Below are 27,953 nucleotides of genomic sequence, written 5' to 3' on the forward strand. Positions count from 1 at the left end.
CTATATCTTTGTTCGTTCATCCGAGAGTTTATATTTACATACGTGGATGTTTCAAAAACAGAGACACTGCGCTTGCCCGCCTGCTTCGATGTTAATCGTCTACACCGAGTACTATTTTACAAATATTATTCAGGTGTGTGGGTGCGAACGTGTGTCAGGAGTGACGAGTTGTGTTGAAAAATACTTAAAAACACGAGCCTCGATGTGTAAATCAGTGAGGTTGGTTGTGCACGTAAAATGTGACGTTTATTACTGACTTCGCGTTGCTTCTTCGCGAGGGTGAAAAAAATTGAGGAAACTCGTGATATTTCGTTGATTTTGTAAAAATAAAAATAAAGGGAGGGAACGATAAAAATCAGTTGCGGATCGAGGAATAATGAAGGGAATGTTCAGTAATAGAAACAACTTCTGGACATCGGTGACGTTCCAGGGTTTATTCTTATATTAACAATATATATTTAGCCCTCGGTATACATCGGTGCTTAACTCGTGAGAAAATGGCCCTCTCTCTTCTACCCTTTTCTTATTCTCTCATTTCAACGATTTTCTTCACGATATTATTCTATCACGATAAAAATGTTAATTTCATATTCGATTTCATAACTCGTAATACTCATGCGACTTTTATAGTGCTTCTGAGGAATGACCGATGGTTTAATGATATACAAATTTTCTCTCTCTCTCCCCTACTCTCGTGATTCGTATTTTTTCGGCTTCGTTGGTTAATCCTCTTCCAGAAGATCGTCGTCCAAGTTTACGTCCTGTAACAACATGAGAATCAAATTATGTCGTATCGTTTACGTTAATTTGCCATTTACATTTGTTCTATTCAAATATTTCAACTTTTTCAAACAATTAAGGAGGACCATGCGTTACTTGTGATTCAAAATAGCAACTTTTTGCTCTTTTCGTGATCGAAGAAACAATTATTATTTATTTTCACAATTATTCAAATTATGCGTAACTTATTTGCTGAAATTAATCAATTTTTAATATTATGATAGCGGTTTAAATACTTTTGTAGTAAAATCGCCAAGCAAAATGTGACAACAGCCATTTTTTATTTATACGCGTATGCATATATTTTAAACCAGCTGGCTCATCGTCTTGTCAAACCTTCCACAGTTTGTGGCGTCATCACTCGTTAAACCTCTGCTAAGTGTTTTTCTTTTTCCATTCCCAAGTGATTTTCACCGGCAACAAGGCTTTCTCAATACACCCGTTGATATCGAAAAACATACAACGCTGAAGTTTACAACGTTAGAGACCAACGAAATGAAGGAAAAAAACATTTGACATTGGCCAATTTTTTTATTTCACGAAATATCGATGTAGCTTGAAAAACTACGTAAATTCGAAAGGGAACGAAATTGGAGAACTACTGGAATTATTGGAGGCTTTTTTTAAAATCATTTCGTTGGACTCCAACGTTGCAAACTTCAGTGTCATAAAAACATTGTATTTTCTTATTCTCGTTTTGGGCTCTTTAAGGAGTTTCGGTACAGAAGTCTAAATATTAAGAAATTTGGTGATAATGTTCTTCAACATCAAGTGCGAAAACACAAATTTTTTCAAAATTTTCTTCTATTTAGTTATCGAGTAATTACGCATTAAAGCAGATTTCTTATGCCCGGAATGTATACCTATACAAATGGAAACGCTATGCTTATACACGTGAACTTTAGTGCTCAATTACTCGATAACTGTACAGAAGGAAAATCTTTAAAAATTTGTATTGTCAAATTTGGCACTAAAGAATATGTTCACCAAATTTTATTAAATCTTATAATTTTGAAATTTTTTATGTATTTAAGATGGTTTAGCATGGCAACATTGTATCGTCGCTAGCCACCCTCCTTAAGGTATTCTTTTCACGAACCCGAAATCCCTACAAAAAATTGATTTTAATTTACAGTTAAGTACAACTGCATCCAAATAAGATTGGCGAGATTTCAGGTGAGGTTATCGATCATTTAATGAAGAATTAAAATGTTAAAAATCGTAAAATTTCTACGGGAGCTTATGGAGAATCCGTCATCACCACATTTCTATTAAATAATTCGTACACTGAATAACTCTAAATTCCTGATACAAACTGTCTCACGAATAGAAAAAAATGTAAGGAATCCATAGCAACGATAAAAATAAAGGGTTATCGAATGTTTAAAAAATATATCAACGATAGAAGTTGGAAAAATGGCAGAAGCCGACTTCTCAGAGGTTAGGAATCAGTCCAAATTTCGAGTGCCCTAGTTTGCGACACCAAAAAATACAGCCCTGCGAAAGGGCCGTAAAATACCTTAAGAGTATGGATCAGTCGACTAACCTCACTTGGAATTTTTGAAATTGAAATTCTCTGACACGGTTTGACCGATTAAAAAAAGGCTTTGTCAGCCTACGCAGAACGATGGCAAAAATCGACTGACAGAGCCGTTTTTTAATCGGTCAAACTGTGTCAAAGAATTTTGATTTCGAAATTTGCAGCTATCTCTCTCGCACTCACGGTTGCGAAATACCGACTGATCCATCCTCTTAAGTTGGGAGAACCCCATTTCATTAAATCCAAATCGTTGGGCAGGGAGTGTGCTTGCCATGAGAGCCCGTGTACAACCCTTAAAAAATGTGATTTTCGTTAATTGTTTTCTCGACAATTGGACGGTAGATCCTATAATAATTTTGGGAATACATGGACGGTGTATATTTCCAGCACATTTTTAAATTTCAACTTTCAAAATTGGGATTTTCGATTTCCATTAGATTCGCAACAGATCTGAAAGATCGTGAATGAGAAAAAAAGTTACTCGACTTTGCATCGTACGATTGGAATAAAAATGATTCCTTTGCTTCAGAATCGAGGTAAAAACATTTCCGATGATGACAGTGAGTGAAGGAAATTTGTTGAAATCAAACAAACGAAGTGTGATCCTGTAATATCTGGCAAAGAGTCATCGGATTTCCCCGAGTTTATCATCGTCTCAAGCCGTTCGATAGCTCTCGAGATCACATTGTATTTTTGCTACATTAACATTCATGTGGAAATTCCAATGTGGAGTCTATATGCACAGGATTATATGGTCATTGAAAATCAATAGGGGTATTTATTACCGTTGAAGCGTTTGACCGGTACAAATGGGGAGGGAGAAAAAGAGAGAGAAAATGAGAGGGGGCGAGCGAGATAGGGGGGGGGGGGGGGGAGGCGCGCGCGAACCACCGGGCGCTCAGCTCCGAGCTTTTTGCAAGCCCCCTCGGGGGCTTGTTTACTCGCGAGCAGTCACGCTGCATTTTGTTTACAGCCTTGTTGCCATAACAATCCGGCGCACCGACGTCGTAATCCGGGATATCGTTCGCTCTACGCAGACCTGCGTCTCGTCACGACTTTACTCCGTTTTCTTTCTCGCTCTCTCTCTTTCTCTGGGGTTGCTCTCTCTCTTTTTCTCGTTGTGTTTATCTTCTCGACTTCCTCGTTAAAACAAAAAGAAAACACGTAGAAAGCCAGGAAAAGGAAACTTTTCGAGCCCACCGACTCAAACGTAAATATGTAACGCGACACTGCTTGAACAAAAATCAAAACAGTATACTAGACCTCTGAAGCAAAAAAAAAAAAAAAAAATTGAAGAAAAAGCTTCCTAAAAGTCAGACTCGGGCGATCACGAGTCGAGCCGTTTCTCGCCATCATTTTGTCTGCGCTTTCCGACTTAAACTTGCAGCAAATATTTCTTATTTCATAGCAGTTTCTCCGGGCCTTTGATTTCACGAAGTTTCGCTGTCCCGGACTTTCCTCGTTGGGGGTTGAAAATGTTTGTTGACATAAATCGTTCGTTCGCCGCTCGCCGATTTTGTCTCTCGATAATCTGTTTTATTTTCGCAGCCATTTGCGCAAACAAACTTTTTGTCATCGTACGATTAACAGTTTGTTATGGTCACAGATTATTTCCATTTCAACTGTTTTAAAAATAAAATTTATGTTTCCAAAACTTTGCAGAGTGCTTCGTTTTTGATGATTCGATCACGGGATACTGAAAACTCCCCTTTCCGTCCTCACGTTTTATAAAAGTTCAGTTTTTTTTCAACCAGCAAAAAATCGACTGTGAAAACGCACTTTTCTGCATTTCATCCGATCCTATCGGCTCACATTTTATTCGGAAAATCATTCGGTTTTTATATCGGCGTTTTCAAACCACTAATCGAAGCCCCGAGGTTTGACAAACTGCCAAAATCGAGAATGAAATGAAAATAAAAAAAAAGTATTTGGATTCCAACGACGTGAAATTCATTACGATACGACGCTACTCTTCTTACTCAAGCCGTTAAATAATATTTCTCTGCGGCTGATGGACGTCCAATATCTTTATTTCTCTTGTTCGCTTTCGCGCTCTTTAGATTTTACGAGCTTATACGAGCTCCCGTGGATTATCGCGGAGCTTATACGCACGGATCAGGGTATTGAGTGTATCGTTGGCGTACGTCCTGAGCTTGTATACCTGCTCAACCCAGCTCTTTCCGCGTTACGCTTTATTTTAGCAATTTAATACCCTCCTGGAGTTACTTTTGATATCATTTGTAGTCGGATGAAACAAAAGCATCTTCCAATTGCCAGATCTCTCAAATCAGTGCATTGTTTTTTAGGAAGTAACGTTTCACGAGACTTGATCAACGATTTTTCATTTCATATTCCTCCAATTTTTTTTCGTCAGCTGGAGTTCGAAATACACACGATGCCTTCTTGCCTCTGCGAGTGAAAAAGATCCGAAGCTTCAGTTTTTCCCAGATAAATGGGCTCCAGATAAGTTGAAGAATGAAATTGTAGCGAGGAATTTATGTTGGATGGGGACGACAGAAACTCTCGACTCCGACTCACTCTTTTCGTTGTTTTTAGGCGATCTCCTACTTACTTTCGTATCGAGAAAACCTTTTGCGAAAGCATGCAAACAAACAATAAATTCATGAAACAGAAATATTTATCAAGTAGAACAAATATTCTTTTTTCTCCCCTGAATGAAAATGTTTCCCTCCACTTCGTTTTATAACTATTTTTTATCGAAGCGGATGGCTGAGGTGGGGAGAGGAATTTGGCGAGGTGCTCCGATTTCCTTCGTTCCAGAAGTTTTGTCAGGAAAATTTGGGATCGTGGTGACAGGGTTGTGAAAAAATATCATTCGATTATATGTCAATATCCATGAGCCACAATCAGGTAAACAAAAACTCACGGTAGTGTCAATGTTCTCGTCGAGCTCAAGGTCCAATTCTAAATCATCCTCGTCCATGGTCAGTGGTCTCGATGTGCTTCGCTGTCTCGTATTTTTCTCCGCCGGATTAGAAATAGTGGGAGGAGCTGATTGATTTATTCCCAAATTTTCCAGTCTCTTTGTCAGTAAATCACTCGTTTCGTCGCTCGGATTTTCAGCGACGCCTGGACATTCTTTTTCCGTTGGTACGAAGCTTCCCAATTTTTCAGCCGCCAGCATTTCTTCCATGGGTTTTCGCTCGGTGTTTGGCTGGAAGCACGCAATAAATGAAATTCAAACATTTTTTTCTAGACACTCTCAAAAATAAATTGTTTTTCGTTAAGATTTAATTGGAAAATCGAAAACGTTAATTGTACGGTAATTAGGCTGACAAAAGACCAAAGATTCGTTCCAATTAATAATTTTTTTTTCACATTTCACGGGCCTTCCTTTTGCTCGCCTATAAATATAATTTAATGGTACTAGTACGATCGCTCTATTATCTCTAACACGCGTGACAGAATGTTCATTTTTAACGATGTGATTATGAGCGAGTATGGAGGAGCGAAGAAAAAAAACATAACAATACTTTACTAACATTAAAAGCTTGCACGCTCAGCCAGCTATTGTTATTATATTCATGGCTTCAGATCGCAGTTTCGATTGGTACGGTTATAATGGAATAGTCTCAGCAAGATGATTTGTACTACATAAATACGATATCCAGTTTATCGTCGCGCAATCATCATAAAAAATAGAACTTCAATCTCCGGCCGATACTCCTCTCAGTTGCTTTCATCGCCCGTGCGAATAGAGATTTGTTCAGTCAAAACGATCAAAATACACAAACATACACTCGAAGTCAGTATCGCGACTGCTTATTTCCCTTTTTTTGCTGTTAGCTATCAGAAGTAATCGGCACAAGCGGATCGGTGGCGTGGAATTATTAATTCTATCGTAACCCGGCTCGATGACAATCGCTGCGTTATTATCAAATCGATTTTTCGTTATGCTTCTATCCCCAAGTGACAAATAAATCATTATTTATTGGTAATACAATGGAAAATATATTTGTTTGTAATTGAGTTTGCGATACGTGGAATATGGATAAAGTTACTTTGAGAATTTCGTACGCGTTTATCTGAAAACGTTTGTAATCTTCGATATTGAGACGCTCGATCGATTTTAACGTTGGGAATACCCGCGACGAACCTTTCTCCCTTTTAAATTCGGTAAATCAATTTTTCGATCGTTTTTTTATATGACGCGAAGAACTCACGGGATTAATAATATGACTGAATTTTCGGTGGATTGAGAAATCTTGAACTTTAGAACAGCCGAAAAGGGACAATGTTTACCTGGAGCGTGGGGAAAGCAGAAGCAGGGATTTTCTTTTTGTTCTCTTCCCGTAGAAATTGTTCAACTTTGAGAGCTTCCCTGTAACCGGGGAAGAGATTTTCATATTGTTCAGGATCGGCCAAGCTCTGTCCAGCTTTTTCGCTGACGGCCGATAATTTTTCTTTCCACAATTTGACGACGTACGAAATTTTGCTAGGTGCGTAAGCACGAGCGAAGAAAGCGGCTTCGGGTACTCTGTCGGTTTTGATCAATATTTCTAGGCATTTGTCGACGTCGCTGAGGAGGAAATGCGAGAGGAAAGAGATGTTGTTTTTGCCAGCCTCGTCGGCAGTCTGTCCCAATTTTTCCATCATCGATGAGTTTCCGGTGCTCGTCGCCAGTAGTAAAAGTCCACCAAAATCTTGGGCGTGATGAAGACATTCTTGTGCCAGTCGAAGCTTGCCCTGTTGCGTCGCTAAGGTTGCGAGTTGACGCCATTTTTGTTGGCTGTTCGCCTCGTTCGCGAGAGTGTGTGCGGTCGTCAAGTCGCCGAGGGCAAGCGCCAGCTCGAATCTGTGCTCAGGATCGGTCGACACTTCGAGCGCTTGTTTCTTGAAGCCTTGCTTCTCTAAGAAATGGGCGACACGAGTGCGATGCTCCTTCGGCACTGTTGGCAACACTCTGTCCGCTGTTTCGAAATCCTTTCTCATCACTGCTGTCTGATACTCGAGTACCGAAAGCAGTAGCGAATATGAAACGACGGCAAGCTCTTTGTCGCAGAGATAAAGCCTGTTGTCGCGGGGCACGTAACCCAGTAAGTACATCGGACGATCCAGATGCGACACCGTTACGACCTCACCACCAACGAAATAATTTATCCTGTTTACGCTGTTCGTGTAAATGAAACAGTCACCAACCCAGAGACCGGTCTTCACGCCTTCGCTCATTTCTGCTACCATCTGAAAAAAATTGACAAATATTGTCAATCTGCTTATCAACATTTTTGTGGTGAGAAAAAATTTGATTCAGCTAGTTATTGGGCGTCCTGAAGAAACCGGGGGAATACTAATTTCAAAGATTTTTTTCTCAGTACCGTTGATTTCTATTCGACGGTTTAATTCTCAAGATCTTCATGAAATTTTGCACCGCAGTCGGATTTGAACGGTGCAAGCAGAGTGATAAATTATGTTTTTTATACCTCGAATGCGTCTTCAATATCCTCAGCGCTTTCCGAAGCATTTGCGACAGCATCCGAATGATATTTAAGGATGAAATACTGATCAGCGGTTGCGAGGGCGATGAGAGAAGCATTTTCGGCCCAATATACGTGAGTAGGCTGAATATCGATTCGACGTACGAGTTTCAGAGTTTCCCAATCGAAGAACGAGAGTCCCGAGCCAGAAGACACGCCAAGCATGAATCCACCAAAGATCGCTGGAAATATAGTCATTGAGAAGCTTAGAACAAAATATCAAAATCCGTGATTTCGTAGCAAAACGTATAAAAAAAAATCGCGAAGAAACATTGTTCGGCGCCATTTTCTGGTTAACTAAAATTCGAGTGAAATATAATAATGAGAGAAATAAAGTACAGAAGACCAAAAATGTTGTTTTACTCACCATCGACCCCAAAGTCAGGCATAATAGTTTTCTTTTCTTTGAAATTTTTGAAAACTTTAACAGTCGATGAGCTTTCGCGAACAGCGTATTGGCTGGAGTCCGAAGCCCAGACGAATTCAAGAGCTTGTCCGAAAGCCTTGTTCCTCAGGGCCATCGAGGTGTAAATAATGTATTCCCCATCGCCGCAAACAACGAGAAATCTGCCGTTTGGATTGTGCTGAATGGTTTGGGGATAAATTTCGCAAGCGCCCATGTCCTTGACAGCGAGTGGTAAGCGTTCGCCGTCTTGTGCTTCTTCACCGAGTGCTTTGAGATTGACTTGTTGAATTTCACTGTGTCGAGCCCAAACGATTTTTCCGCCCGTCGAATCCATTGAGACCGCTGGTTCTTCACGACCAACTTTGACCATAACACTTCCTTCGTCGTAACCGATTGCTACGTTGTTCGAACCTCGCATACTCGCTATTGTCCACACTCGTTCGAAACCGTAATTCAACGAGCACTCCAGTCTGTAGGTTCCAGCGTGCCAAATTCGGACCGTACCATCTTCCGAACCCGTCAAAACAATCGGCAACTCAGGATGGAAACACACAGCTGAAATATTCTGAGTGTGTCCTTCCAATGTCTGTACGCATGTTTTATTCTGATAATCCCAGATCTTGACGTATTTGTCGTCTGCACCGGATATCAAATAAGGCTTGTCACCACCGTGATAATAATCCACGCAATTTACACCTTTCTCATGACCTTCTAATGTAAAGTTCGCTGTCGACGAACCCAACTGCCAAACTTTGACTGTTCGATCCAGTGACGCACTTGCAAATGTGTTATTGTCCTTTGGATTGAACACTATCTGCATTACGTAGTGCGTATGACCATCAAATACCTGTTGACTGCGCCACGATTTTTCCCAGTTCCACAACTTGATAAGCATATCGTCTGTAAAGATTAGAAAACTTGAATAAATAAAATATGAGTGGATTGATTATTACTCGTTTTTTATCGCGGACTAAAGGTTTTTCATTTTAGAGAACCAAAATACTTATTGGTGGGAAATGGTAATTCATTTCACAACTATATTGGACCAAATTGCGGAAAGCGAAATAAAAATACAAATGTCTTGGAATAATGTAATAAATGAATATTATTTTGAAGTATCCGTGGTTATCACTAGAAATATAAAAAATATAAGTTACCAGTAGGACACATTGAGAATGAAAATCAAAACAGAGGATTGGACAGTGTCAACTACGGTTCTTCTTTTCCAACAATGTCAATTCTAAACAAATATTTTCTTTGCTTTTTTGGATTTAAATGATGCGTAACAAAGTACTTTGTTACATCATCATTCCCTTACATTTTTCACAATGTATGCATTGAATAGTAAAATGATAAGTAAAGTCAATAACCACAAATTGTACTAACCACTGCTGGTGAGGATGAAGGGTTGTGTGGGATGGACCGCGATACATCTGACATAATCGCTGTGAGCTTCAAAAGCATGTACGCGTTCAAGAGTATTGTAATTGAATACTCTGACTTGCATATCGTCCGAGCCAGTTACGACCCAATTTTTGCGAGTAACAAATTTTGCTGCTCTCACAGGAACGTCGCACACTTCAAAAGTTTTGACAAGTGTCTGACTTTCGTGATTCCAGATGTTGACATGGCCCTGATAGAGGGAACAGAGCATCCATGGTTCGGTAGGATGTAGGTCGACGCTTTTGACTCTGTCGGACCTTGCGGTCAATTTGCGTTTGATGTCTAATCGCAGAGGCTGTCAAAAAAAATGGCATCAATTTTTCATTGGTCCAACAATGGACTTTTTCTTAAAAAGATGATGTAAGCGAGTGTAAACAATTACATGAGTCACAATGAAACAATTGGAAAGGACATACGCCCTCTTCAAGAAAAATAAACATCGGACTAAAAAAATAACCTCAAAACAATAAAACAATTGAGCTTTTTAATTATAATACACAGATAAATTCGAAAATTAAAAATTTAAGGAAACAAAAACATGTGACACGAACAAGTGGAATTATTTGACGTGTACATTAGGCGTATGTATTGTGAATGTCATCACGAACCGTCCAGGACATCGCACAAGATTGTTTCGTGCCGGTTATTCAAATAATCGTTCGTCTGACAATATACATCATCGTTCTAAATTAACTTACCATTTTTTCCTCTTTTTATTCCTTTCTTCACTGGCCTTTCAAACTTTAGAAACTCAATTTTAAATGCACCCGATGCGAAGAGACACAATAACGATACACCGCTGCCATGAAGTAAGGACGTGGCTGATATTTGTCGTCGCGGTCTCTCCGGAAAATATGGCGCCCGCAGCGCTCACTCACAAACCATTTTTTGTTATTTTAATGAATCGTGTTTAGTGTAAATCATCATAGAAGAATTTTACATACATTGACAAGGTTTTTTTTCCAGATATTTTATGTACCGAAAAAAACATAGCAAAAATTTTTAAATCCTCGTCAAATCCAAGTACCGACTGTTGCATCGTCAGGTTTCGCGTTGATCACTCAGTCGATAAAGTAGTTTGACAACTTGGCGCGCTATTCGAACAGAGTTGTCATCTTTTTACGTATAATCAATGCAGTTGAAATTAATTATTCATTTAGCTCAATAATTCTTGGATGGCCATTTGATTTTATCGCCATTCGGATATCGCTCACATTTTGTTTTCAGCAGGAGGGATCTGTTCACACAATTTTTTAAGGAAGGTAAAAAAATTGATGGTCAAAACCTTCAGAATTTTCTTAATTTGTAAATTAATCGTTTATTTTAATTTAATTATTTGTATTACATTAATTTATAATAAATATACATATAATAAATAAAAACAAATAAATAATATAAAATAATAATAATGATAATAATAAATAATGAATAATAATTAATTAATTAATAATAAATAATAATGGTTATATTTGACACGATGGTTCTTACTTTCCTACCTCTTTTAGTATTTTAGTAGAATTTTAGTGGTAGTTTAGTATTTTTTTTTTCCGTTCGATACATTTGATGTTGACAATTTCCTTAAAACGGGTCAATTAATCGGTCAAAGTTGTTTATGAAATTGGGTACTGTTACATTTTTCTTAATTAGACTGTGTTAAGGTAGATCATTCCACGATCAAGCACGTTTATCTAAATAATCTGCAATAAGACGAAGCCTTTAAAATTTGATATGCTTGTCAGTCAACTACCCTTTAAATTCTGTTTAAATTTCAAGACTTTCTTAAGAAAATCGTTTCGTATATGAACTACCTGAATGATCGACGAAACAACTCACCAATCACGTACTTATTGCTGTCAGTAATTCCTTCAGTAAAAAGGATCGAACTTCTCATGCCATTCTTGAAGCAATTCTCGGTCCCTTTTACCCTGATCATTAATGGAATTGATAATCGTGGGCTGCTCCTCGTTCTCTCTGATGTCCGTGAGTGAGTGATCGTTGTCGTATAGTGCTCCTGATTCTTCGATCATTGAGTACGCATCAGCGAGGCGTTCTTCCTCTTCACCGGTGAATGGATAAGTTCCGTCACCTGGGGTTTCCTGTACTTCTACAAACGAATTCCAGTCCATAGTAGGCTCATTGTATTGGGAAGGGAATGGATTATCGTTGACTGTTTCTTGTCCTTCTGTGTGAAAATCCATGGAATGGGCAAGTTCTCCCGGCACGAAACTCCATGGATAATTATTGTAATCGGATCTTTCTCCTTGTTCTTCTGTCAATAAATCCAAAATATCGCTAGAGTTTTCCTGATCTCCGGTTGATGAATAGTTGGCACGTTGTGTTTCCTGTCTAACACGGAAATGATCGCTGTCGTATGGTGCTTCCAGTTCTTCCATAACCGAATCCGGATCATCAACAAGTTCTTCATGTTGTCTGAGAAGTGAATAATCGTTGTATTGTTCTCCGTGTAGTGTCATAGATGAACCCGGTTCATTAGCGACGGATCCTTCCTGCCCTGTGTTAAGTGAATGATCTCCGTGCCCATGTGGACGGCATTTATTCAACAAATTAAATATATCCAATATTCTTTCGGATGAAATTATTTCACCTGTTTTCTCAGCGCAACGTTTTTCAATGTATCTTCGGAGTATTTCGGGATCATCTTGTTGGGACAACTCTTTCAATGTCGCCAATGAAATATTTGCGTTGTTTAGTTTTTTTACAGTATAATGACCAATTTGTGGGATCAAGTCTTTCATATTTAGTACACTACGGAATAATGGTAATGGATATAGAAAACTCAGTAACCAATTTTCACAAGATTCGCTGTTCTCAATCAACTCAGATACTGATACGGAGTTACTGGTTACCAGCCATTTCAGGCAGTCCAAATGATATGATGTCAGCATGGCTATATTTTCGGTTTTTTTTCTTCTTCCCGTAATATAAGAGATTAAAGCTTCGAGGGTAAGTTGACTTTCGCCCTTTAGACTCGGAAACTTTTTTTTAAATATCGGTACGGTATCGACAACACGTAGAACAAGACGTTTAAACATATCCGCCGACGTGGTTTCTTGAATAGTTCTGGAGAGGAGTTGTAACTCGATTCCTGAAGAGTGGGTAACAAGTAAAATTGGCTCCGGTGATGATGTGATGAATTGATAAAATCTCGTTAAAGCAGTGTTCAAGTCAATAGTCTTCAGCCTTTGCCCCAGAAGAAACAACTCACCATTCTTAACTCTTAAACCGTTCGCATATAGTGACGTGTTCTTGCACATCCGTTTTGTAGACTTGACCCAAACAGAAAATTCTTCACTATTAAATTTTGCTGCGAGTTTTAGGATATCTGGATTTGTCTGCTGTCCGGCCGGCCATAACAGACGCACGTACACTACCTTGCAATTATCAGCAGTTAAAGACATTCTAGGTATTAACTTCTGGACTGAACGATAGATTGCTATTTGGATTTTATCAAAATCAGTTATGTGCTCGAAGGTTTATCGTTATTCTCTTATTGGATTTTAAGATACGTCACTGAACGTAACTGAACGATGACAACTCTGATCGATTTTGTTTTCTGCAGAAAGCCTTTTTTTATAATCTCTTCGTCCTTTATCGTCGTATGAAATCACTTGAGAGTTCTTGGATGAATCCGGCGGTCGGCTCGATGTTTTATATAATTAACCAGAACAAGGTTGAAGCAATTGGCGAACGAAAACTGGATAACATCGAGTCAAGAGTAAACTTTTAATACCGAAAATTCTCATTCGAACAATAACATATTTTGCCTTCCTGGAACGCACACTGTCGATTGGAAGGAATCGGTGTTACTTTTTTATGACTAATCATTTCCACGAATATTGCGATCCAGTGAAAAGTTCAACTTTTCTGCACTTGAATACCGAGTTCTGTACGATAATACGGCCTTGAACATAATTTTAAATAAATAATTTAACAGCACGTGTGGATCATTGTTTATCAGTTTTCGCATGAGCCTGCATCAGGCACACGAATTAAAAGTTTGAGTTGATTACGAGTTGGAATATTGCTCATCAGACAGAAATAATATTTAACAGTTCGTTCGATTTTTATTGATTTACGTCTTAGTTGTCAAAGAATATGTTGGAAATATGTTTTATTCTGAGGGATCATTTCATCCCTCATGCAGAGGCCCTTTTTCAAATTTCATCATTTCTTTTTTAAAAAAGCCACACTCGAATGTTCGATTTTCAACACGTCTATTTATATGTCGAGACTCGAATCATTATTTCATTTTACATATTTCATTGTAAAACATTTTTATTCACAATAAAAAAAAAAACGATTCCTAATGAACAAATTTATTATTTCCAGAATTTTGGATCGCAATCGGTTTTTACACTTTTTGGAAGTACCCTCCGTCTTAAATCAAAACTCTATTCCAATTTTTTTGGAAGATAATCCGAAAATAAAGTCCGTATATCTTTAATCCGAAATTCGTTGGTGACAATTGTTTCTTTCTTTTTTTTTTCCAATTTCGAGATAGAAACCGACGAAAAGGACGAACGGGAGCGGGACATAAAGGAGAGTTGACTGTCGAACATGGCCGCAGCTGAACCAACCATCCAAATCTCTCAACGTGTTTTCCAATGCAACCGACGGTGCACTTACGCACCGTTGACGCTTTTTAGTTGCCATTGCGTGTTGCCTTTGCGTAGGCGTGCTGGTCTCTCACTTATTTTATATTTCGTCGATCTGAAAATTATTTTTATTCGTGCAATTCAATGGTAGTTGTTTTTGGGATCGTTAAAAGTGAGATTAGAAAAATTCATACATTTAAAAGTTCAAACAAAGCGTAGAATTAAAAAAAAAAAAAAAAAAAAAAAAAAAAAATTGTTTTCTCAAATAAACTTCATTCCGATTGGAATTTTAACCCTCACGTTTTGTCAATGCTTTAAATTCCGTTCAACGTTGGAACGAAGCACAAAAAGAATGTTCAAATTCGTTTTGGTTTTGGCAAAATTGGCTCAAATATTTTTATTCACTTTTACTCTCGCTTTAAGCAGTAGCTACAATTCATCGTCGATATGGAATTCTGGGAGGTTTTGCGGAGCACTCCCGTTATGATTCGATCGAGTCTCCAACTCTTTTTATTTTCTACTCCGTTTCTTTCCTTCACCATCTCTGCTAACGAATGTGAGTAGTAATTCACTTCACTAATTAATTTCCTACGCATATGCCTCCAATTATACACACATTACAACTTCATCTTTCACTTCGAAAAATGTTCACGATACTTGCGTTCTTTCTTACTGAAACTGCTGAACTGAAAGACGATGCCGAGGGGAATCGGAGACCTAAATCTTGCGAGGATGTAACTTGACGTTGTTACGATGAAAAAATATGAATAAGCGACTCGTACGTAGAAAAAAACGAATCGAAAGTTTCATGAATTTAGGAATTCATCTTCCAAATGAATCGAATTATGAAATTGTTTATTAGAAACATTCTCATATACGATCATGGGAATTGTTAGAATGCAAGGATTTTAAATTTGAGCCAATCGTAATAGGAATTGAACGTGGTAGAAAAATTGTGTTGTGCGGAAAATTCGAGTGAGAAATTACGCAACATAAGGCGCCGTTTGTCAGTGACTAAAAAAAAGAAAATGAAGCGAGAAAATTTACTTTTAACGGAAAGAGATTGCTAACGATTGGACCTCGCCAGGAAAAGCTTGGAACGATTGGAATCGACGTTACAGCAGTCAAGTAAATGCGACGATTCTCGTTCCTTCTTTCCTGAAAACTTCAAGAAAGAGAATAACGTGCTTACATCGAGTGGAATGTACCGAAGATCGTATCGACGAAATGAAAATTAATTCATTGGTCTCCCGCGCTCCTGCAACGACCTGGACATCACGTGTCTTCTTTTAAATTCACATCGTGAAGAGCCGCAAACGTAAATGACCTCGACGATCGAGACTTCACTGCGTGTGCATAACGCGAGGATGACATTTTTCTCGTTACGTATAAATTCCATGTTCATGGATAAGTCAATGATTTTTGCCAGATATAAATAAGAACGCCCGGAGCAAAATGAGTAAGACGATTGGCGCTAATTCAAAATCTTAAATGTCCATTCTTTCATCAATCGTGTGAATAATTTTCCTCTCTTTTGATTACGCAAACGATAAGCGAATGAGTTAACTTTCTGTTGACTCGACCGGTTGATTCGTGACATGACAACAGTGCAGGAAGAGAGTGGCAGCTAATTTCCATCGGCCGAGTTGTGGAGGGGAACGTGAGATATCAAAGGAAGCGAATTTCGTTGGCACTGAGGATGGAGAGTTGATTTTTTCACGACTCTATTTATCTATTTTTGATTTTAGTCAAATAAACTGGAATTTTTGCCTCAATTGTGGAAATTTACTGTCTTGGTGCTCATAACAGATAACCTCTCCTTTTTCCTCTCTCTTTTTTACGAGCTTGACTCCATCGAGAGACCGATACCGCCCACGTTTTCAAATTCGCTCAACGTAGTCGAAGACTCGGTCATAAAATTATATTGTAAAAAAAGCTCCATTCGTCATAATGGAAAATATCGGAGCGATACTTCGCTAACTCCTCGGGCTTAAGGGGTTAAGCTACCTCAGAGTGGAAAAAGATCGGTTCAATGAGCTATTTTTTTCAGTTAAAACATGGAATCCGATAAAATTCTGTGGAAATTTCTCTGTCAAACTATTGACGAACTCAAAATAAAAATAAAAAATCGCGCGATCGATGAAAAATTAGCAGCTGCATTCCCCTGCGACGCCTCACAGCCGGAAGTGAATCTTTCACATTTTCTCAACGGTACGGTTATTTTTGTATGGAATCAGAAAACGTTTAGTTTTTTTTTCGAAGTTAAAAATTGTATGAGAATTTGGACATGGACCCTTCGGAGGAACGGGCGCTAAGAGAGTTTATTTCGAGTGTTTTTCATTCTGTTCAGCTTTTTTCAATGAATCGAAACAATCAAAAATTTCATACACAAGTTGAGGAAAATTATTCCGAAGGTAAATTTCAGCTCTTGTCGCACAATGCATTAAAAATAAAGGAAAAGTAATTGAACCTATAAATCTTGAAGAAGAATTTTGTTCATGATGTGAAAGCCTTTATTCGTTTACTCAAAGAAAAAAATAATGCTGGTCTTCCATAATGATATTAACCGTTTCATCTGAAACGGTACAAACATCAACTTTCGTTTGGAAGATTAATTTCATTAAATTATTATTGTTACATTTTAATCTCTTCGAGTTTCCGGTGAACGCTTTTTTTTCTGCTGCTCGCCGAGACAAATAAAATAATGTTTTTTAAGGAGTAAAAATGAGGTGAATTTCACGTGAATTACACTCGGCACCTTAATTCAATGACGTTCCCATAAACATTCGAACGAATCGTATAATTTGAGCGGAACTTTAATTCGTTACCGGAAATTCCGTGGGATTGAATTGTGCGCGAGGTTTGAATTTTTTTTTGAAATCGCACACGTTGACGGTGCAATTTATATCCGGAACTGTGGGTCAATGCGTAATTCGATAATCCAGTGCAATTTAATCGCTGTGCGTGTTTGTAAGAAAAATATGAAATTGAGTTTATTTCCTTGACGACCCTCGAAAGCGATAAGTGAAGAGAATTAACTTGTCTCGCTGGACACTTGAGGACGTGATTTTTATGCCGATTTCTATCAAGCACTCTGTTCACCTTATCCAATTGGGTGGATAATACTTTTATATTGTCCGAGTGACCAAAACTTTATTCTCGATTCAGCGAGGAACATAATTGAGTATTGACCTTGAGCACGATGCTTCGCAAATAAATTTCGTGGATGTTGACACGCTTAATTATATAAACACGCGTATATCCGACGACGAGGAGAACGCATGAATTCGAGGGGATGCAATTTCAATTTTTGGTGAGAGTTTACGAGAATTTACTCGAGGAGACTCGCCGAGGTCGATCGGTCCACGAATCTTCGTTGATTGGACCGGCTCTTCCGTTATTTCTGTACGAAGCAATTGCGAATGACATTTTTTTTTACATACTGTGTTTACCTGAGGGTCGAAGCAAAAAACCACCGTCAAACGTTCTAGTCGACGATTATAATTTCCCTTTTTCATAAAAAATCTTCTACATTTGGCTTTTAAGGTTTTGTGATAACTTTCAGCCGCGAAATTTCTTGCACCTGGTTCATCGTCAATTATCGACTGCCTGGTGTTAAAAAAAGGCGGATCCGATTCGTAATCGGGGGGGAGGGGCGATAATTAATTGCACGATTGCCAGGACGGAATGAATTCGACCTCGAAAAAATCAGGTTTTATCTCAAAAGTTTATTCGACTCTAGTTTTTCCACGTGGCAAACTCGTTTCCGAGTTTAACGAGAAATTGCTAATTCTGCTGAATTTTTGCTCATAGAACCCTTCGTAGTTGCTTCTAAAAGATCTGTTTGGACGATGGTTGAGCGAATAATGGCGCAATTTCATGACGTCGGACTCAGCATGACTAACAATAAAACAAATCATCGTTCCATAACTCATCCTTTTGCAAAGAGTCGTAAATCCCCTTTATTTAGAAACAAAGTTCGAATGCACTAAAATACGATTCTTTTTTGTAAATTCTTCCCGTCATGATGGTCCGTGGATTTTCGTAGTCCGAGAGCAATCAAGTGGGAGAATATCTCACTGTGAAGGTGGAGGTCGCACAAGTCAAGTTCGTCGGACCGACATCCCGAAAAAAAACGTACAGTTCGACCGGTGAAATATCTTCCGTTGAGTTTTAGAATAAAAGTTAAAAAGTTGGAGGGAAATAATTGAACAGCAATTGACGAAGCTCATTCAAAAGTTTGCGTACTTAAGGTAGATCATGCCCGTAGGATCGTATTTTATGGGTGTCTAAATTGGGTCGATTTTTACTCCCTAATTAAAGATATAATCGCTTTAGATTAATGTCAGAATTATTAATTCGAAATTTTAAATACATTTTTTCAACTTATCTTTTGGTGAATGAATGACATTAATTGAGCGGAGATTTATCACTTATTGAACCCAACATTTTATTCGTCCCTGGCTGAAATACGTTTTTTACGTAAAAAATCGCTTTAGAGAGCGCAAAGTGTAAACACAAAGGGAAATGGATGAAGAAAAAAGGGCTGATAAAAAGACGGAAGGCTGCGACAGTAATGGCCCAAGCCAAGATGAAACAAAATGCCGAAATATGCTGTTAAAAAATAAACGTTATTTATCATCATTATAGGTGTTGTTATTATTATCACTAAAAGAAATGCAGAATAAGCGAGCTGATGATCAGATGTTCAACTTTTGTCTGCATATATCGTATAGAAAGAAAAACTATTGATTTTTTCCTTCCTTAACGACGGTTTTCAGTATAGTTTGTTTGTTGGATGAAGACAGTTGTGTTCATTAAGGCTAGGAAAAGCAAGGACGATTTGAAGAAACTTTAATGATGATTTGCACTTTCTTTAGAATATTGAATCCCAAGAATCGGAAATTCCCAAGAGTTATGAACTGAATCTAAGTTAATCACTTAACGAAAGAGACTTTCTTTCAATACTTTTATAATCGTGATTCGCGTAAGTAACCAATCATTCAATATCGAAAACCATGAATGATTAAATAAACGAGACAACCCGCCCTGACTTCCATGTTAAAACCTCTTACAATCTATTTCAAATAACCATTGATTCCCCGAAAATTGATTACTATCAATTTTCGTAATTTCATTCAACCACCAAATATGAAAATATTCGTAATCAATTATGCTTCACGTTATTCGCTTTCCACCTTTTCTTGAGATTACTTCATGCATGAAATTCTGATCGAAATAATCCACGTTATTCACAAACCAATCACGGGCCGGCAAACCACATTAAAGCTTAAGCTATTGGTTTAAGTGTCGGTTACATCCTTCAATTTTATCATAATTTTATCCTCTAATTTCTGATCTGATTTTAATCCAACCTATATTCTCTTTAAACAGGACGATCGCGCAAATCAATGTTGGAATCATAATTAAACCCGAAATGCTTCTCAACTAAATTTACCTGATACATCTACCAAGTTCACAAGGTAACGAATCCGATTACTTTATCGAACATATGCAAATCTGAGGTTATAAGAGTGCTCATTACCAATTTCCTTTAATCTTGTCAAGTTATACGTTTAATTAATCGTAATATATCTTAATTACTAGTAAGACAATCGTCTCGAATTTTTCTCCAGACCTTCGTTATATAATTCATTGTTGTTGGGTACGTTTTTAAATGAGCTTCGTAAGAAGCGTTCATTCGTTGGAAAGATAAACGATTTTTTGCGCATAGTCCATACAACCCTGTGTATTTTTATTCATATTTAAACACGTTTATTTGAATAATCAATAGGACGAACTCTTTAAAATTTGATATGCGTGTGAGTCGACTACCCATTTAAACTCTGTGTAAGTTTCAAGACTTTCTTAAGAAAATCGTTTCGTGCATGGACTACCTTAAAGCGAATCTGATTAGCAACGCACTCGATAATTTCCTCCCAGGTATCTGTTTTTTCTTAAAGATAAACCTTCTCTGGAATGCTTTATGTCGAAAAAAACTGAGCGATTTTGTCGCACGAGTTACTTGGATTGACGAACTCCCCAGACAGTAATTAATGGTCTGTAAAGAGAGTTGAAACAAATGGATGCAATACTGTGACGATCGGAGCTCGGTTCAAAGTGGAAAAAAAAGAGTAGAACCAGAAAAAGATACAAATCGAATGGGACATATTTCGTTTTTTAATTCTTTGAGAACCGCGAACGAAGAATGCCGCCCGCGCAAATATGCCGTGATTACATCGGTCCGATGCAGCGAATAAATGCGGCATCGCGAGCCGTGACCGAGTTTATTCTTCGTTCACCGCGCTGGGTCAATCGAATAATCCTTTTGCGATGGAACGAAGATTTACGATATTTTTTCAATTTTTTTTTTCACTAAAACCACTAATTCCGACGAGATAAATGCGAAACATTCTTTCTCTGTTTCTATTACGATGACACAGACACGCGAATATACAGGGTGACCGGCGCTGAACAGCCAACGATAAAAACTTCAATATTTTCTTGTTATTCGTATCGTTCTTCGATCAAATCTTCCTTTGGTTACAAGATTAAGCAAAACTGTAAAAAATCAATTTTGCCAACCATTCGATTACCTGGAAATAAATTCCTGTCAGTATTTTTGTACCTTCAATATTCAAATGCTGAGAGCAACTAGAAAAATTCTGCGATTTCTCATAAGATTGACAGCCTTTGTCAAGCAGGTATTTTGAAATCGCTCTCAAGCCTGAATAACTGAAAATGGAAAAATATTGCTTGGAACATTTTTGTAGGAAATTTTATTCCCTACAAGATTGCTTGTATTCATTTTTACGTTATCTTCCACCGTTTCAGCGGTATGCGCCGTCGAAAAAACATTATCATCAACAATCAAACAAAATAAACTCATCATTACAAATTCTGAACAAAGACTTCTAATTAAATTCTATTCATTTTTCCGATTGCAACGAACTCTTGGCCCCATTACTCCGGACACCCATTAGATAAATTGCATAAAATATATAAAGCTATATCGAAGCAGATGGAAGAACAGAAGATTCACTGCAAATAGAGACATTGCTCCAATGACACGCTGCTAATGTGTCATTGCAGTAATTGAGGAGTCACGCGAGAACGATATTTCTTTCATTTCGATCTTGTTTATAAAATCTTGTCGTATTATATCGGATAATGAAAAATCACGATAGAAATACCGATGGCGTATCGTTGTTTCACTGAGAAAAGTGTACACGAATGAAGTGGGAATATTTTTATAGCTACAAATCGATCCAAGACGATTATCATTCGGACAGTGGCAGCTAAAAGCGTATGAACAATTGGAAACTATTAGTTTCTGCAACGTATCCAGGAGCGATTTGCTACAATTATGCTTCGTTATTCCGACAGTTTTCTCAGCACTCAGATGAAAGTGTAACGACTGCCAATAACGGCCACGGAGAATCAACACTATTCCAATGACTAACGGTCCACATTTTTTATCGAAATGGTTGTTACAGTTCCCAAAGTAGAGTAGATTATCAAGGGAGGTACGAAAAGTTGAAAATCGTCTAGCAGAATAGACATTTTTTAATTATAATTATAAACCTCGAATTATATTCCAGATGTAAATACCACGGGAGTGTAAACCAAAATCGTACTCAATAATGTGCGTTACCTTCGAAAATATTCAATTCTCCAATGAAACTACTCGAATATTCATTCTCAACGCCGTGTTGAAATAAACGTGAAAATAAATAGTTAATCGAACTAACAGATACTGATAAACGAGACACTTTCGTTTCGGATTGTACGATATTTTTGATTCGAAAAGAATGAATGATAGTTTACTAGAAACTAGAGAAGCACGTGCAGAATAATTTAAATTTAAATTTAATTCAAATTTAATTATTAATTTAATGTTTAATTTAATTTTTGCTCGATACAAAATCAACTTGGACACATTTCAGGGCAGGTGGAGTATGGACGCCAGGAATTCGTATCTCATATGATTCTGTTATGGAGTTGAAAAAAGTTATTCCCAACGAGCATGCACATTGAGGAACGATGTCGAGCCTGGTAATCGCTTGCTCGCGATATTCCATGGGAATTGTAACGTAAACTGCATGGAGCTATTCCTCGCGATGGGACATCAAGAGACGAGCCCGAATGATTTAACTTGGCACGTTCCTAAATATATACGCACATACGAGCAGAGAATATCGCGATTTCTGAGGTGCTCTCGAGGTCTATAAAAAGTTAATGAAAAAGGGGTCAAGACTATAAGCTCGCGTGTATACTTGGCCATGTATACCTTCAAATAGTTTGCGCACGGAGTGCACAATCGCGTATCTTCACGAGACACGATTTATTTCGTTGGATCGTGAAACGCCCTTAAGAATGTGTACAGTCAGGTACAGTCGCGGTTTAAAATGAGGAGACTGAATATTTTTCTTTTATGATTTTGATAAATCGACTTTGGGCTTTTCCTGTGTTCTTGGGCATTGGATCTACGGTGGATGAATTTTTATTTATTTTTCGGACGTTCGTTAGATTTGTGTGGAGATTTTTTCGTTTGGATCGATTCGTTGATGAATTGGTAACATTTTTGCACTTTTTTGCTTTTTTGTTTTGAGAAAAGTACGGTTTTTATATTTCGAGGTGAAAGATCGCTTTTAGTTAATGGTACAAACATGAGGAACATTTCAGCATGCAAACTGGTTCGTTTAAGGTCGTTCTTCGAAAAATTTTAATTATTTTCATTTTGACGAAGTCTGTACTGCTGGTCGATCCTTAACGAAGCGAAATGCTTAAATTATTTAAATCCCTTTTTCACCTCAACATCAGAACTTCATCGAACCGAGCCTGAGCAACCTTCGGCACGAACAGAAGACTTTCCTTTTTGTTTTTACTTATTCTTCTCCTTTGTGCATCTTCTCCAGAAGATTGAGAATGAAGGTAGGTTCGTGTTGCAAAAGTACAGAAGCGAAATAAATTTCTTGCACTTCGAGAGCGGCAAAGTACCGACAAGGGGGTCGCTTGCTCAATGGAAAAAGAACAACTTATATGGGCATCGAGATATTTGGAAAATTAATCGCTCAGACCTAATTCTACATTAATTGCAAAAGTATGAGGCTTTTTTCTCCATTTCTGAGTTTAAATTTCGATGGAAAAAGCCACCACAAAATATGAATTTTCTAGTAAAAATAAAATTTTTTTGAAATTGAGTTTTTTTTTTTCGCTGCAATTTGGTTTTAAGGTGCAAAGACCGCGGTATTATTTACTATGTCAGAGAAGTCACTGAACTCTCGGTCTGGTGGAAGTCACGCGACCTTCTTTCACTTTTTACTACAACTGCGAGGAGCTCTCCGGGAAATCGAGCAGTTGAGCATTGCGAGTATCATTTCGAGTACACGCTGCTTTCTCATTTCGCGCTACTCGCCGCATTCGCTGGGTCAAGTCGCTATTCGATTTTATTTCATAATGTGCGCACTAAAGCCACGGTTATTTATATCGATATCATTATTTGATCAATGCAGTAAATTAAACGAGTCCAACGAATGAAGCGAGCGTCATTTGACGTAAAACGAATCAATTTATGCACGTTAAGGTAGATGGGTGAATATTCGCTATCCAAGATTACGCGGTGATATTTTTGGTAGGCAAAAATGAACACGTACTGGATAGATTTGCAAAATTTCGACGCTAGTTACCGTGTAGTTTAGCAGCAAATCAATTATTGAATATCTACTTTTCTCTGACACCTATCACTCCCGCATATGAAAGTCTTACACACATGAATTTTTTCTTTAGTTATATCAAAGATTTCGCAAAAAAAATCGATCGTTGTATTTCGTGGATATTCAAGAATACATGAGTATTTTAGTTTTTAAACCTTACCATTGAAAATCGGCTGAAATATGAAAAAATATCTGATGAGAAATCATTCGGATTACACGACAAATGGATGAGTAACGTTTGACAACGCTGCATTCAATATACGTTCGCACGTGAAGTCAGTTCGACCTTTTGGTCATATTTTGTCGTTCGTTAGCTTCGCCACGTTCTTTTGTAAATTTTTACAAAACGACGATTTTTATCCCGGTATACTTTTTGATCGTTCATTTTTTCATTTTCCTCCACTGCAATACTACTTTGGACAGTAAACTCATTTCATAACCTATAAAATTTGTAAACTTGAAACGTTTTTTTAATAATAAAATTGTATAAAAATGTTGGTTCTTTACCAATTATATTTCTAAAATAATAAAATTATTGTTGTCAAGCAAGTTTCGTCTTATGAAATTTTCGAAAAATATAGTTGCTGCAAAAATCACGTAGCCGTCACCCATCAACCTTAATGGCGTAAAATCGTTTTGGATGATGAAGAAAAACTGCGCCAGCGATTATCGATTTTTCTTTTCGAATATGCGATGTCATTGACTCGCGTTTTCTCATTCGATTCGTACAAATCTCATAATATTTTTCTGCATTGAAGTTTTCAAGTTTCATTCGAAACTGATGCGATCGCTTGAGACCTGAAAACCGTCACTAGTAATCGTACAATTGAAATGATGTTGCCATGTTTTTGAACACTACTCCGTCGTTGTCACAATTTACAACCCGAAATCAGAAATTTTTTGTAAAATTATTTCGTCTAAAGCCTGGTGAGGTACGATTTTTCTATTTTTTACCAAATTCTTAATGACCCATTTATCTTGAAATAGGTTTTTTGATGAATAATCTTGGATTTTGGGCGAGAAAAAACCGTGTTTACGGCACTCCCAGTCGACCTTTTTCCGTAAACGACGTTTATTCGGTACCTCGAAATGCTCGACTTTGCAATTTAATTACAAAATAACTAGATGGTCAATCTAGCCAAAATTTTGTTAATCGCTACGTAAAATATTAATCTACGTCATATAAAAATTTCAGGTCAGAATCTTGGATTCGATCTGGTGATCGATCATCCTTAATATTGAAACTTGCATCCGAACGTGTGGGAAGTATAAAACTGAAAACATTCAAATGAGTCGAATAAAAACCGATGAGTACGCACCAAGATCATTCGACACTTAAGTTGAACGAAGGAAAATTCTTTCCTTTTAAAATTACCGATTAAGCGCCTATCAGGTGAGCGATTAGGCGGAACGGTGCAGGCTCGTTGAGAAAGATCGCGAGATTATTAAATCCCAAAAAGACAAGAGTATCGACGCTCCACGAGAGCCAAGGGAAGGAAAAAAAGAAAAATTGTTAAAAAAACTACGACAAATTATAGGGAAGCGTCTCATTACGAGTCATTAACGAGTTTCATGGTCCTTAGACCGAGTCAAACAGCCATTCATCAATCGGAGATCGCGCGCTTTACGAGCGCAAAAGTTGTGCGTTGATGCCAAAGCGTGTTGGAGTGGAACATACTCGTGACACGAGGTTGAGACACTTGCTGTGCGTCTCGGTAGCGAGGTAACTGCCATTCATTATAATAAATTAATGAATCCATAATTATCGAGTTTACGAGAGAATTCGTTACAACAATTATCTCGTGCAACATTGATTTCCCACCTCAGCGAGTGCATCGTTGAGTAAAAACTGTTCAAATGGCAAATGATCTTGCAAATAAACCTCTGCCAGACATCAGGGATTTTAAGTTTATTGCTATTTTTTAGGATTGACATTGGAGCGATTAAAAAATGCTGAAGAAAAATTCGTCGAGAAAAATGTGATCGCAGGTAGATGATTTTCAAATCGTCTCACACCAGGATGCGTTTGAGTCATAAAATGACCCATAGTCAGTGAATTATTTCATTATCTTACAGTTCGTAATTATTTTTCAATTATCCAAGAGGGACTGGAAATTCCTAGAATTTGATAATCACCGGATCTCTTTTTTCAGTAGCTTCGAATTTTTATGTGCTCGAACGATGATGCGATGTTTAGATGAACGGACAGGAAGTGAGATCGAATGGGAGAAAAATCTTCGTGCCTTTGTTTGCTTCGTAAAAATTGGCCACAAATTTATTGAATTAAGGACGTCGGAGGCGTCGGGGTTGGGTTTTTGAAAAATTTAATAAAAACTGTTCTTGAAATGTTTGTGAAAAAATTGATTTTCTCAATCCTTTTATCTCCGGGATCGACGAGATAAAAATAATTGTAAAAAATGAGGGAAAATGAGAAAATAGCCTGCGAAATGGAGCGAAATTGGTGTTCGATGTATTTTTAGTCGAGTTTGATCAGCGTTGGAAAAAGCGTCGGAAAAGTTTGAACCTTTCAAATCATTCGATTTGCATCCTTGAAGTGGCAGTTTAATATTTTTACATCGACGATACTTCCGGAAATGTCAAGTTAAAAAACTCTTCACTTGCGGAATGGAACGTAAAACAACTTTGTAAAATGTCAAAACCGTTGACGAAGTGTTTATTTCAAGAATTTTGTTCCTGCAAATGGAACATTGCAGATTTATTTTTAGTCGATTTGTTAGTTCTTTTTCCTTTCTCTACTACAAAATGTTTGAATTCTCGTGTCACTTTGAATGTATTTGTTACGATCGAAGAGAAAAAGAAACACTGCCATCCAATGAGATGTTGAGAATATAAACAAATCAAATTTCTTCATTGTCTGATGTAATGATTTTTGTTAATTAAATTTTTAATGATTTTTCTTGCAAAAATAAAGTACGTTGTTATAGCCACTTTTTGTTGTATACTTTTCTGACAATTAAATCCTGTTTGATGAGGCTCGCTTTCGTTTCTTCAAATGGTCAAGGAGCGAGAACTTCCGGTTTCAGGTCTGCACACTTCTAGATCGTTTCTTTATACGACTTGCAGTAAAAATATTCTGAACAGACATTCTTGTTTTATGTCGCAATGCTGCTTGTAACATTTAAAAAAAATTCTTTCGAATACCTTTTAGTCAAACTTCTAAAAAAATTAATTTTCCACCAACTATATTTTTTCGAAAAATTCAAAAGACGAAACTCACTTTAAAACAATAATTTTATTATTTTAGAAATATTGTCGATAGAGAACCAACATTTTTATACAATTTTATTGTGAATAAAGCGTTTGAAGAGTTCATTTTGACTAGCCTGGTGCAACTGTTGCCGCTCCTGTCGATGTCACGCTGTCAGTTTTGGTTACAAATTTTATAGATTACGAAGTGAGTTTACTGTCCAAAGTAGTATTGCAGTGGAGTAAAATGAAAAAATGAACGATAAAAAAGTTTACCGGGATAAAAATGGTCGTTTTGTAAAAACTGACGAAAAACGTGACGAAGCAAAGGAACGACAAATTATGAGCAAAAGCTCCAACTGACGTCACACACGTGAACATACATTGAATGTAGCGTTGCCAAACGTTTGTCGTGTAATTTGAAAGATTTCTCATCAGATATTTTTGAATATTTCAGCCGATTACCAACGGTAAGGTTCAAAAACTAAAATACCTATGTATTCTTCAATATTTTCAGTTGGTCACGTGACCTCGATGACTCTTAAACGCGTCTTGAAAAGTCTCGATGAACTCTGAATTCTTTTCCTTATCACCAATTTGATTCGATGCACGTTCCAACGAAAAATATTCTACATCTATTTTAAAATAAATAAACTTTTGTTTACAACCTGCTTTTCAAAATCCAGTAATTCGATAATCAGGCAAGTAATGAATTTCGTCTATGTATGTATTGAAGCATAAACTGAAGAA

General features: G+C 37.4%; 2 protein-coding genes and 1 long non-coding RNA gene across 5 annotated transcripts; 1 reads left to right on the forward strand and 2 right to left on the reverse strand.

Moving 5' to 3' along the window:
* Positions 1-415: 415 nt before the first annotated feature.
* Positions 416-10,517, reverse strand: beta'COP (coatomer subunit beta'). Of its 2 annotated transcripts, XM_043432955.1 has the most exons (8): positions 10,363-10,517; positions 9,608-9,959; positions 8,183-9,121; positions 7,762-7,997; positions 6,584-7,522; positions 5,208-5,495; positions 4,893-4,909; positions 416-761 (listed from the first exon to the last, which is right to left on the reverse strand). In XM_043432955.1, the coding sequence occupies exons 1-8, from the start codon at positions 10,363-10,365 to the stop codon at positions 755-757; spliced, it is 2,781 nt and encodes a 926-aa protein (XP_043288890.1). In that variant the 5' UTR covers positions 10,366-10,517; the 3' UTR covers positions 416-754. The 2 variants fall into 2 exon arrangements, with proteins under 2 accessions (XP_043288890.1, XP_043288882.1); XM_043432947.1 differs by lacking the exon at positions 4,893-4,909.
* A 583-nt stretch (positions 10,518-11,100) lies between these two features.
* Positions 11,101-13,400, reverse strand: LOC122418873 (uncharacterized). The gene is made up of 2 exons (XM_043432961.1): positions 11,498-13,400; positions 11,101-11,361 (listed from the first exon to the last, which is right to left on the reverse strand). Exon 1 carries the CDS (start codon positions 13,081-13,083, stop codon positions 11,530-11,532), a length of 1,554 nt encoding a protein of 517 aa, XP_043288896.1. The 5' UTR covers positions 13,084-13,400; the 3' UTR covers positions 11,101-11,361; positions 11,498-11,529.
* Positions 13,401-25,198: 11,798 nt separating this feature from the next.
* Positions 25,199-26,889, forward strand: LOC122418901 (uncharacterized). Of its 2 annotated transcripts, none has more exons than XR_006262766.1 (3): positions 25,199-25,719; positions 25,923-26,071; positions 26,150-26,889. It is a non-coding gene; the product is annotated as an uncharacterized lncRNA (long non-coding RNA). The 2 variants fall into 2 exon arrangements; XR_006262767.1 differs by having other exon boundaries at positions 26,153-26,889.
* Positions 26,890-27,953: the final 1,064 nt, after the last annotated feature.

Source organism: Venturia canescens, chromosome 1 (genome assembly GCF_019457755.1).
Source record: "Venturia canescens isolate UGA chromosome 1, ASM1945775v1, whole genome shotgun sequence".
In the NCBI taxonomy this organism is placed as follows: Eukaryota; Metazoa; Arthropoda; class Insecta; order Hymenoptera; family Ichneumonidae; genus Venturia; species Venturia canescens.

Excerpts from the sequence above, each read along its gene's own strand:
- LOC122418873 (XM_043432961.1), bottom strand. The coding sequence starts at position 13,083 with ATGTCTTTAACTGCTGATAATTGCAAGGTAGTGTACGTGCGTCTGTTA.
- beta'COP (XM_043432947.1), bottom strand. Across the intron at positions 9,122-9,607 it reads CTTCATCCTCACCAGCAGTG|ACGATATGCTTATCAAGTTG; the intron begins GTTAGTACAATT and ends TAATCTTTACAG. Across the intron at positions 7,523-7,761 it reads ATATTGAAGACGCATTCGAG|ATGGTAGCAGAAATGAGCGA; the intron begins GTATAAAAAACA and ends AATTTTTTTCAG.